General features: G+C 40.0%; 1 protein-coding gene across 1 annotated transcript; it reads left to right on the forward strand.

Annotated features, from left to right (window-relative positions):
* The first annotated feature begins 6,889 nt into the window (after positions 1–6,889).
* LOC146471027 (galactosylceramide sulfotransferase-like) lies at positions 6,890–8,506 on the forward strand. The gene is made up of 2 exons (XM_085121352.1): positions 6,890–6,894; positions 7,405–8,506. Exons 1-2 carry the CDS (start codon positions 6,890–6,892, stop codon positions 8,504–8,506), a joined length of 1,107 nt encoding a protein of 368 aa, XP_084977478.1.
* The last annotated feature ends 4,068 nt before the right edge of the window (positions 8,507–12,574 follow it).

Genomic DNA, 12,574 nt, shown 5'->3' on the forward strand with positions numbered 1-12,574 from the left:
CCCTTTAAATAAACCTTTGTATCACGAATGAGCTTTAATCATCAACGAAATAAACGCGTTTGCATCGATGCACCAAGTCATGACCAAGCCAATCTACTTGTGGTCTTAGTGAATCCGGGAGAGGGTGGCTGCTGGTAAACTCACTGAGAACCTCACCCACAATTACCATCCTTACACTTCCTCTCGCCTTACTAGCCCCTTTCCCTTTTGTCACCCCAATTCCCTACCTATCTATCTCCTTCCCTCCCTCCCTCCCTCCCTCCCTCCCTCCCTCCCTCCCTCCCTCCCTTCCTTCCTTCTTTTCCTGAGTCCTTCCTTCCTCGACATCCAGGGTTCGTCGCGGGGTAGTGTTCTTAGGGTTTCTGATGGTTCCCAAATTGGAGAAGGGACCATCATTTCTACGTAGTCACCCCAGCCACGTGAAGGTCTAATCATTTGTAGATTTAAAGCAAAGGCAGCACCTTCTCCTCAGTTATATAAAGACCCTGAGGCTGGTCCAACCCGCGACCTTCCACTCAATAGCTCGGTACTGTACCAACTGGGGTAACACTGGGCTTCGGTTGATGCTCATTCATAGAATTCCAGGAAAGAATTCATGAGATTTGGAGTAAAATGATTGTTAAAAAACTCTGGTGGTGTAGTCGGGCCATAAGACATTTTGAATTTTTGTTGTTGTTGTTGTTGTTGTTGTTGTTGTTGTCATTTTCTTATGCTTATTGGAGATATTGTTCTTTGAAACAAAATATTTTGTAAAGCGTATCTGGGTTTAATATGTTCTTTATTCTATGATTCACAAGATTCTTTTGTCATTATTTACTCTTATTGTATAGACACAAATGTTTTAATGGAAAACACTCCACTCGTGAAATTCATACGAAACTACATCCGGGACCCGAGTGGCGTATCTTCCATACCTTTATTAGTGAGGATATTGAGGACGTCATTTCCCACTCTTTCACGGTTTATGCAAACAGTAGTTTGGATGATCTATCCCTAACCTATGGGAGATTCGAGGAAACTACAAGGCCATCCTGCACACTACAATTTGAATGTCGATTTGTGCCATATGCGCGATGGAAAATCTGGTGCTCTTCCGAAAGCAAGAGCAATCCATGGATAGAGCATGTTTAAAGAAGGAAGTTTTCTATGCAATCCATCCGGTACAAAGCTAGTTCAGAGTGCCTGACTGTAACTTTCGAGGATCGCTGGCCAAGCTTGAAAAATCGAAACTCCTGATAATTTGCCTGAAGTTTACTTTTGGGGAACTACCTTCGAAAATATTATTTGAATTTTCTAGAAATTTATAGTTTTCGAGAATTTTGGAGAAAACGAAATTACGGGTTTTGCCTCATTAATTATGCAAAAATCTTACTCAAAATTAGCCAAGTTCAATACGCTTGTGTTGAAACAGTACGCAACGCTACAAATCGAGGTCGGTTTTGAATAAGAGCATAACTCACCTACTTTCTATCAATGGGATCTATGTTAACTTTTGTAGAACTTTGGAGGGTTTATGGCTCTTTCAAAAATTGACATTTTGAGGACTTCGCGATGAGGTGAAAATTGAGTACGATTGAAGGTTTAAAATGTATCTTGGTATGTCAAGGATCGACTCGAGAGGAATATTGTGATAAAGTTTGGGTCTTCGTCTTCGATAATATGAAATAAAAAATCTGGGCAATCAATGCACGCGCTGACAAATACCAAAGTTAGCGAGGCTTCGTTAACAAATTTGCATAATTCGCAACTGTTGAGAAAAAGCTGTTGTGGCGACTCGGTGAAAACATTGACCCAGGCTATCTTCAAATGGTCATTTATTCTCAAATTGCATTTGTCTGTTTCTCTTTCTTGTTTAATAACGTGGTAGAAAAGGTCTGGACAAAAAAAATGCACGCCATCGGGAAAGAAAACATTCGCCAAATTCTGGTGGGAAATTTGCATAATTTCCAGAACATTCAAATAATATTTTCGAAGATCGTTCCCCAAAAGTAAACTTCAGGCAAATTATCAGGAGTTTCGATTTTTCAAGCTTGGCCAGCGATTCTTGAAAGTTATAATCAGGCACTCTTAAAGGTTACGCAGTCAACCAAATATCTCCAAAAAAAAAAAAAAACTGAGGGAAACCTGCAGCAAACTAATCATGAACGAGATTCCGTAACTCGATTATCTTTTCCAAAAAATGAACAAACAACAACGCTGTTGACATTGCTGTGTACTAGCTGGATCCCTTACAATGAAGTTGATTAATCGTTTAATTCAAATGCAGGCTTTCAATTAACTTGCTCTGAACCTATATTCAGTTCTATGGATAAAGGTGGTTGTAGCCTTCGGAGATATCCTGTTTGGGGTACTTTGGCATTACAATGCTTCGTCCTAGTTAACTCGCTGCCACTTTTTACTTTGTGACAAGGTTTTTTCAGTGCACTGAAATTTCTGATGGCTTCAGGTCCAACTAGTCAGTCAAAACATAGCAAATGGAAGGAGGGATTGTCAAAGGTTTGAAAGTGAGTATAGAATCACAGGGGACCCTCACATCATTTATGTAAAAAAAAAGTATTGTTGTAGTTCGTGTCTATTCTGGGAGCAGTGGCCACTTTGAATAATTTAGGCTGCTCGTCTATCACGTGGAATGGGACTAAGTTGTAAGTTTCGGAAATGCTTGGAAATTTCCGATAATATAAATGAATTGCACTCTCAATCTCTTCTGAGTCACCAGAAAGTCAACTTATTAATAACGGATACAGAATTCACAGGAAGCTCTGAAAGCCGCTGCGAATGTCCCAGGAGCAATTAACTTTCCCGTAAGGCAGCTGCACCTTGAACTTCAAACTTTTTCAAAAGCGATTGCCATGTTTCTTTTAGCCAAATTGTCTAATTGAATATAATTTATATGTAGAGAATATTAAATCAACGCGAAAGAAAACCAAAAGCTCTTCTTCTCTTGATTAAAAAACACGTAATCCTTCGCCTCTGGCCAGCGCGGTTTGATGTTGGTTGTCATTAATTTTCCAATTTTTTCGTGTCTCGTTTCACCGACGCTCAGCAAATAATTTATATACTTCTCGAATTTGGCGTATTTTGGATGCGTCCATGTATCCTCGGTGACAATGACTGAATGCTCTCATCATATTACAACTGTCTGTGTATGATTTGTGAAAGATGAAAATAAGACACGGATGACGTGACAATAAGCGAAGAAACCAAACTAGTGAATCAAATTGTCAACCTTTCCCGTATCACCATGAACTCAACCCATCAGAACAGATGAAAGGCGGCACGTATGTTCTTACAACTATTAACGTATCTACTTGACCGACCTTGTACTTGTTGAGCGGTTACCAGGTTTCTTTTAATTAGTTATTGGTAATAACGCCTTGTCTCTTATGATATATGGTAATAAGCTGTATGTTTTATAAAACGGCCCTAAAAAAAAGCACAAAGTCCATTTGTTTGGAGAATTGCCTGTTTAGTTTACAATGGCTTGCGAACTCGCATCGGTCCGTGGGCAAACGGTGGTGGCGTTTTATATTTTTATTTTGCTAACCATCCCTATCGGCATTATGGTTTCTTTTCTGTGGATGGAAAAAACATCTTGTTGGGGAATCCAGTAAGTACGAGATTGTTAATAATACGATTGTGAAGCTAATGTAAGGGTGTGCTTACGACATTAATTTTAAAATACAGTTGTTATTTCCTTTCGATAGTTTTGATGGATATTTTCTAGATTATTTGACATTTTCCTGTTGTTCAAAGATTAGAGTTAACAGCTGAGGTGCGTACAGGTTTGCCTATTTTCTTTAACCTTGGCTTGGGCCTCCTCGAAGGTTTGAATCAAAGCTAAACACTTAAGGATTTTATTTTTATCAGCCTGATTAATTTCCCTTTCTATCTATTTTCTTAGAACAGTTGTGTTGTTTCTCCTGTTAGTGTATTTAGGGAAAACAAATTCCTATCTCTGGTTGGGACCATCTGGCCTTGGTTGAATTACAGTCGTAAACATGTTTACACTACGTTATAAAGCAAGGCGAGATTTGAGTGATACTCGTAGTAAAGATGTAAGAAAGATGTAGAATTGAGTAGAATAGTGTTAGATTACTTGTAGAGTAGACTTAGAATGGAACTGAATAGTTGTAGAATTGATGAAGTGAAGAACCAGTTCCTTTAAGAATGAAGAAGAGCTACCCCATGGCCAAAGATTCCTGGTGTCTCTCTGCTTAGGCAAGCTAGTGTCTTACATATTTGTTGGAGAATCCAGGTATTGATCCCGGTACCTCTACGTTAACTTACGTGGCCTATTCGCTAAGCAATGTTTCGCCTTTGCTTATTCTGGTATAGCTTGATATAATTCCGTTACCTGTCGATCGATATACTGATCAGTGAATTAAAATAAAGGCCAATCCTGCCACGAGCTCCTTTCGAAAAGAATTTAAGTTGAGCAAAAAGTTGAAAACGAATATCACTTTTCACAGATAGTTTTTTTAGTAGTTAATATTGATTCTTTAACTGAATATTGAAGGCACAAAAAAAATATATGAGATAAATGAATTCCGGTTATCCTCTGAATTTCCGTGTTGCTGTCAAACATTCTGAATCTTCTAGCCTGCCTTATTTTGCAATGTATACGTTATTCTTGACCCTCCTACAACAACAAGAATTATTTTTCTAAATTCAGTTATCATGGAAGAGCAGTTTGGTCCGATTAAAAATGTCGTGCCATCAGTCGTGCTGAGCTCTATTCATTCTAATTGGAATCAATCGAGGTCGACGTACGGGCGACGTTTGATTCGCCTGTCGTGCCAGTAGTCTGATTACGGACCACAAGCTCTGCCACGCCAACGTCTTGTTAAATGACTTTAAGTTCGACGTTGATTGAAAACTCGTGCTTAAAATGTGCCGAACTAAAATGGACACTCAGTGAATGCATTGTTACATAACTAGAAATACGTGACTCGCAAAGCCTCGCGAAGCTGGAGCTGGGTGGAAAGCCCTCTTTTCTCGTATTGTAGCATCAAATGAGGAGATTAAAAGGTTTCTGAACATGGCAACTATTTTGATGAGCATGGTATTTTCGAGGTTCCACGGGCTAGTTTGCGGTTGAAAATCTATTTCTGACCCGACGAAATGAACAACGTGCGTGAAGCGCTGTCGTGTTCGATGAATTTATTTCCCACGGAAAATTATTTTACCGCGGCCACGAAACGTGTAATTTCTTCAATGCAATCTTTCACAAAAAAGATTTCTGGAAGAAAGGGAAAAGATTCTGGAGAGATAGTTCTGTATCCAGTAAATATTGATAAACATTGCAGTTGAAATGATCCGGCATGCAAACTTTCCCGATGTATGCAAATTTTGCTCCAGACGACGCCAGACAGTCTGACGTTATTCATGCTTTGTTTTTCACTGTTGCTAGGCAAAAGTGCGGACACCTTCAACGAAATATATAAACATACGTACATACATATATACTAGAAATACGTGACTCGCAAAACCTCGCGAAGCTGGGGCTGGGTGGAAAGCCCTCTTTACACGTATTGTAGCATCAAACGAGGAGATTAAAAGGCGCATAAGAATTTTTTTTTTATGAGCATAGTGTTTTCGTAGTTCCACGGGCTAGTTTGCGGTTGAAAATCTATTTCTGTCGCGACGTAATGTACAACGGGCGTGCAGCGCTGTCGTGTTCGATGAATTTATTTCCCACGGAAAATTATTTACCGCGGCCACAAAGCGTGTAATTTCTTTAATGCACTATTTCACAAAAAAAGATTTCTAAAAGAAAGGGAAAAGATTCTGGAGAGATCGTTCTGTATCCAGTGAATATTGATGAACATTGCAGTTGAAATTTGATCATGCACGCATATGTTTTTCGGTGTATGCAAATTTTGCTCCAGACAACGCCAGACAGTCTGACGTCATTGTGCGGACACCTTCAAAGATATAAACATATATCAGCATATATATATATATAAATATATTTTTCGCTCGAATTCGCGCGGCTTAGCTCCGCTCGGGCCGGCTCGGCCCGACAAATTTATTAACCTCGCTACGCTCGGGCCTTCGGCCCTCGCTTCGCGAGGAAATAAATATATTTTTGGCTCGAATTCGCGCGGCTTAGCTCCGCTCGGGCTGGCTCGGCCCGACAAATTTTATTAACCTCGCTTGGCGAGGAATAATTTTGGTCAAGCACGAATGTATCAATTCGACGTTTAAGTCAACTGTCGAGCTCTAGACAAGCTAATAATTCAATAGATCTGGACACGATAATTACACAGTGTTGAACCGGGCCTAATTACGTCGCAACAAGAAGCTGTTTTCAGCTTATACTCGGGCCATATTTGACTGCGTGGTGCGTAAGCCTACAATCATAACCTCCAGCATCGCTAATTCATACAGAGATATAGTGAGGTAATAAGTAACCACTATATAGAATTGCATTTCTTGCAGTCAGAATAAAATACTGGGAAAGCGACATTTGTCATACGAATGCTTTTTATAATTCCCGGGCTTTAATCCTTACGTTTTCACCTTTCATTAGGAGAAAGAAACCATTTGCACGGTCCTGATATGTATGTGACACCGGGTGAATGACGGATCGTAATTTTCCGGTATGATCTAGAGTAACGTTACGCATCACGCGGACGTTATCCTTGTACGTTTTTCAACGTTTTGCTGTTTATTTTTAAACGAAATTCAGGGGAAAGCATCTGTTATTCACCTTTCGTTTGAAGACAGACACCGTTTCTACATTGATTGTTTTTCTATAGTAATAATAGAAAATGCCTCTCTAGGTAAGCGAATGCCGTTTCTGTTAAAGTTGATAAATTCTAGAGGAATTAAAATCTTATTTTTAGTCATTTGTGTCTTGCATCTGCCATTCTGTATGTGACACCTCATGTGGTGAACTTCAGATTCGGCGCCTCACGGCCCGAGTACAAAGAACGCGACCGAGAATTTAAAGAATTTGATAACGCGACCGAAAACTTAACTCATGTTGCCCCAGTACAAAAAACGGGACCGAGAACTCAACTCGTGGCCCGAAGTTTTATCTCTCGGCCCATCACGACCAAAAAAAATAAAAAGAATTTGATAACGCCATCGAAAACTTAACTCGTGCCGCCTAACGGCCCGAGTAATAAGATCTTTATTTCTGCATTTGCAGCCGGCCAGTTCTTAGAGTCCAGAAAATATATTGTCGTTAATACAAGATTCTAAAGAAAACTGATTAAGAGACTTTCAAACTGTGCCTCTAGTGGGCTATCTCGACCACCTCCGTGTCATGCTTGCCGAATATGGCCCGGCTGACTGAAAATTGGAAATAAGGCGATATATGGAATCTTTGCGGAAGTATGGTTGATTCGATGACTGAGTTTTATAAGATTCCTAATGTGCTAATGCATCTACTTTCAGGCCAGGAAAGCTCCGTGACGTCGAAGCAAGTCTTCAGTGGAATCCCGATAGCATCCCGCAGGTATCACCCGATACCGGTGCCTCGCCAACATGCAAGCCAGTGAATAACATTTTGTTTCTCAAGACGCATAAGACAGGATCAAGTACATTGACTAATATATTAAACCGCTATGGTGATAGTAGAGATCTGTTCTTTGCGTTGCCTGTCAGTGGAAAGACTAGTTTTCACTGGCCTGATCCATTTTTACTTAAATCTACAATATCAACAACGAGAGCTCCGAATATTCTTTCAAACCACGCCAGATTCAACAAGGGCCCGATGCATTGGCTTTTTCCAAAGGAAACAACACACTACATCACAATGCTCCGGGAACCAGCTGAACAATTTGAATCTGCTTTCAACTATTTTGATGTTGCTAAGAAATTAGGAGTGCCAGGAAATGTTACGTCAACACTGGAGAATTTTCTTCAAAATGCCGAATTTTATTTAAACAAAGGAAAACGAGAGTTTCATTTGCTCAAAAACCCATCGTTATTCGATCTTGGATTTCACACATTATATCACAGGAGCCTCACTGCTGTGGAAAACTACATCCACTTCCTTCGACATGAATTCGACCTTGTAATGCTCATTGAATACTTCGATGAATCACTTGTGCTCCTAAAAAGACGTTTTTGTTGGAAAGTCGAAGACATTTTGTATTTCAAACTTAATGAAAGGACAGACAAGGAAAAACAGAATATTACAAGTAACACAAAGGAGCTGATTCGGAAATGGAATTCGGCAGATGTCTTATTGTACAATGTTTTCAATCAAACGCTATGGAACATGATACAACAGGAAGGCCCAGACTTTTTGGAAGATCTGTCACTTTTCCGAAAGGAAAAGCAATCCATGGAGAAAAAATGTTTACAAGAAGGAAATTTTTTGACCAATCCATCTGGCAGAAAGCTAGTTAAAGGTTATGCAGTCAAACAAAATATCTCCAAACAACTGAAGGAAAACTGTAGCAAAATGATCATGAATGAGATTCCGTATCTAAATTATCTTCGCCAAAAAATGATCGATCAGCAAGAGGCTGTTGACATGGCTGTGCACTAATTGGATTTTTTACAATAAAGATAATTCATGTTTTAATTAATAACCTATGAAGTTATGTATATAATGGTGGTTGTAGCCTTAGGAGGTGTAAATAGCATTTGAGATACTTTAACGTTAGGCAACAATGCTGCGTGCTAGTGACACCACAACCACTTGCTACTTTGTGACAACTTTAACGTTTTCAAAGTTGGTCAGGAGTTTTAGATAAAGTACAAGATTTTATACAACTACTTGATTAGCCAGCTAATCCTGGATTAACTTTGGACAAAAGTTATCATGGTCGTTAACCTAGATTAGCGCTAATCGTGTTTCACGAATGTCAAGATTGTTTCTCGCTCTCGATTGGCCACCGGCCCACAATTCGACTCTTTGTTGACGGCCACTACACGAAAGGATGTTGGAGAAACTCCTGGTAGCAATTGTAATAAACGCATTCATTGCATGCAAAAGATAAAAGGCTATAAACAGAACTATAATACAACACCGATCGTGTCGAGTACCTTTTCATCTTTAGCTGGTTGAATGATAATAAACAAAGCATGCCGCTTGGACATGATAACATCTAGCCGGTTTAGGGCTTTATAATACCTGATTTGGTTAAATATTTCAGGACAGAGGCCTCACCAGGGTCTGTCTCGGCATATTCTTACTTGTCTTCCCCTCCCCCTAACATTTTTAATGAACAAACACGGGTCATTACATGTGATGCACTCGTAAGTGGCTTAAAAAAAAAAAGAATTTTCAGAATTTCTCCGCGAACAACTCGCTGTGGTAGGTCAGAGTGCAGGGAATTTGATATTACAACGGGAGCAGAATTTTGATTTATAGGTTTTGAGAAATCGTAAGATTCCTGCTTCAAAAACTAACTTCCTCACGGGAATCTTCATGCTTTTATATCATTGTCATATTTTCCTTGTCATTTTGAGTTCTTTGTTTGCGCATATGCCACTAATTCATTTCTTTCCTTCTTTAGCAATTTGGTTCAACGTATCGAGACTTAATTGTTCATTTCAGTCTCATTCAATTACAACCCAGGAGTGTTCCAATTTGAATATTTTGTCGAAACCCTCCTAGCACATACCGAAAGGTCCGCATTGTTAAAAAAATGTCTGCTATTCCATCCAGTTGTTTCCTGCATGACAAATTAGACTCATTGTGGACCTAACAGAGACAAGGAGAGCTTTGTTTTGCTTTCTGAAAGCAACTCAAATATATCGGCACATTTGGAGAGCTGCCACTTATCAAAATGCGGCGATATTACCGAAGCAGAGCTGATATTGAGAAGGGAGCGGGTACCGTACCCGTTAGTGGCTCGTCAGCGACCCGGTTTGCGAGCTTGACTATCTGCCTGAGACATGGACATTTATTTGGAAAATTTTGGCGAGCGGCAAAGTCGTGCCATACACTTGCTGGGAAGATTGTGCCGGAGCGTCGCGGGGAGACGAGTCATTATAATTAAAGTGGTCGATGAAATAATTCTTCTGTTTGGCAAAATCGCCGCTGTTGGCTCGCGTAAGTAGAGGATACCTATCTTTCGAGTTAGGAACCGAGTTAGGAACCGAGTTAGGAACTGAGTTGGGAACCGAGTTGGGAACCGAGTTAGGAACCCATATATCGATTAGATATATATGTACCGATTGCTTTTTCCTTCATCTGGGGAGACATAAACTTCCTGTGTACCTGTAACAGTTGCCAGGTCGGAATCCATCAGTAGAAAGTGTCCATATTTCCACTGTATGAATATTATATCTACACCAGAACATAAAAACCGTACATTTCTAGAATGTACGTGATTTTAGCTCTCCTGTAGCTCACTAAACTTTCTATTTTATGTGGTAGATTCCTTAAGTCGCCGTCTTTTACCTCAGCTAGCCGCACTTCCATGTGATTGTTTGATTTTGCCAGGTTCATTCCTGAAAGTCACCGTTGTGGTTCAGAAACAGCAATTTTCAGGTAGATCGAAACCGATTAACGGTGTACATTTTGGAGATAAAAACGGATTCGAGTAATTCAGTCATCGCTGACAGGACAGTATGGCTGAAGGCTGAAAACAGCATAACCAACTTTCGAGGAACGCCTCGGGCTCGTATCTCGCCTTCATATATGTTCACTGCGATTTTCAATATATCGAAGTCAAGCTTTTAAAGGCACACCACAGGATCTCTCTCAATAGCTTGTAGCTGTTGCGTTTTCTTGGGGTCCAAAACACGATAAAATACAATAAATTATTCACGGCTAAAATCAAAGACCTTCGCACTACAATATCTCGGCCAAAAATCATCCAAATCGCGTTCGAATTGCTCGTTTTGGCAATCCTTTTTTTGATAGCGGCTCTTTTAAAAGTGGCGATAAACAACAATGTATTTGACCACTCGATCTTTCATGAGCCTGTGAAAACCTGCGGTAATTGAGACCATTGCATGACTTAAATTTCGATGTCCGAGATTTGCCACGATCCAGGTTTCAAGTACATAATAGCCGTAAATCACTTAATGACTTGCTTGTTTCCTTTGAATTCAGCAAACCTTTCTTTCCGCGTCAGCATGGGGCGCGCGTAACCTAATGGGGTGCGAAAAGGAACAAATGAGAGGTGAGGGGAGCGGGAGAGGATCAAAACGCCAACAGAGCTTACACTGGCTAGGTAGCGGTCCTTTTCTTTTCGGGGCTCGCAATATCTTTTCCGCTCTTTCTCGTGCCCCTCTCGTTCACATTTGAACTTTAGTCTTAGAAAAACATGGTTTAAGTTGCGTTGTAAACTGCTTCATTGATTTATTGTTAGATCGATTAAAACAAAGTTATTACAAGAAAGTAGTTGAGCAATGAGTGGTCATCCCGACTATAACCTGACTGACTTCAAAATCCTTGGTTCAACTTCAAATAGGGCATTCTATTTCTAACCAGGCGAAACCCCTAGTTTAATTTAGAGGTAAAGTGCTGATCGGAACTGATGCTAGGCTAATACAAAGACGATTTACTTTGAAAAACAACAACAGCAACAAAAAACAGCCAAAAATTTGTCTCAAATCAATAACCAAATCCCTCAAAGTTGCAGATTAACTCGCTTGCCAACTCCTTACTGGGTTCCTAACTCGGTTCCCAACTCGGTTCCTAACTCGGTTCCTAACTCGGTTCCCAACTCGGTTCCTAACTAGGTTCCCAACTCGGTTGTTAGTTTATCTCGCGTAAGTACGATTATCCTCTAGGCTGTGGTGTATTTTTCTCCGTCCTCCGTTTCCATTAAGGTTGATATAAGGTTTCTACTTTCACAATTTTTATCTTGCCCGTCAACGTATAATTTCTAAGGAAAACCGTATCTTTGAAAAACACGTGATTTCAAGATATGGATGCACCGAGCGTCAGAGTGCGTTTTCTTTTTTACCTGGTTTCAAACGCAAGTAGATTAGCCTTTTTAGTCAGGATTGCCGTTTGAGCTCTTTTGAAGTGATTGGAGAATATATGGAAGCAAACAAAAGCTGTATCGATGAGCCGTCATTCTTCGAAAAACTATACTTCTAGTCAATTTGCCGGCGAGGTTAATTGATATACACAACACTTAGGCAACAGCAGCCCAATATGTTTCAAATACTTGACCTTAAAAAAACGTGTTCACTTGTTCACCATCCATCTAAAGTATTACCTGTAACATTTAACGCAATCTGTGTTTATCCTATTCTATGGATGAGAGAACTTATCTCAGTGATTTTGTTGTTGCATCTATAGACCTAGCTATCTGCTCTTCTTGCTGCAAGAACAAAATTGCTCGCCAAAATGTTCCTTATAAATCGGCAATAGAACTCGGGCAGATAGGCAAGGTCGCTGACGAGCCACGAATACCCGCTCTTAAGATCAACTCTGCTTCGGTAATATCGCCGCATTTTGATAAGCGACTGCTCGCCAAACGTGCCGATATATTTGAGTTGCTTTCAGAAAGCAAAACGAAGCTCTCCTTGTCTCTGCTGGATCCCGCACAATGAATCTAATTTTTCATGCAGGAAACAACTGGATGGAATAGCAGACATTTTTTTTAACAATGCGGACCTTTCGGTATGTGCTAGGAGGGTTTTGACA

Source organism: Pavona decussata, unplaced genomic scaffold, assembly GCF_977016875.1.
Source record: "Pavona decussata unplaced genomic scaffold, jaPavDecu1.1 SCAFFOLD_107, whole genome shotgun sequence".
In the NCBI taxonomy this organism is placed as follows: domain Eukaryota; kingdom Metazoa; phylum Cnidaria; class Anthozoa; order Scleractinia; family Agariciidae; genus Pavona; species Pavona decussata.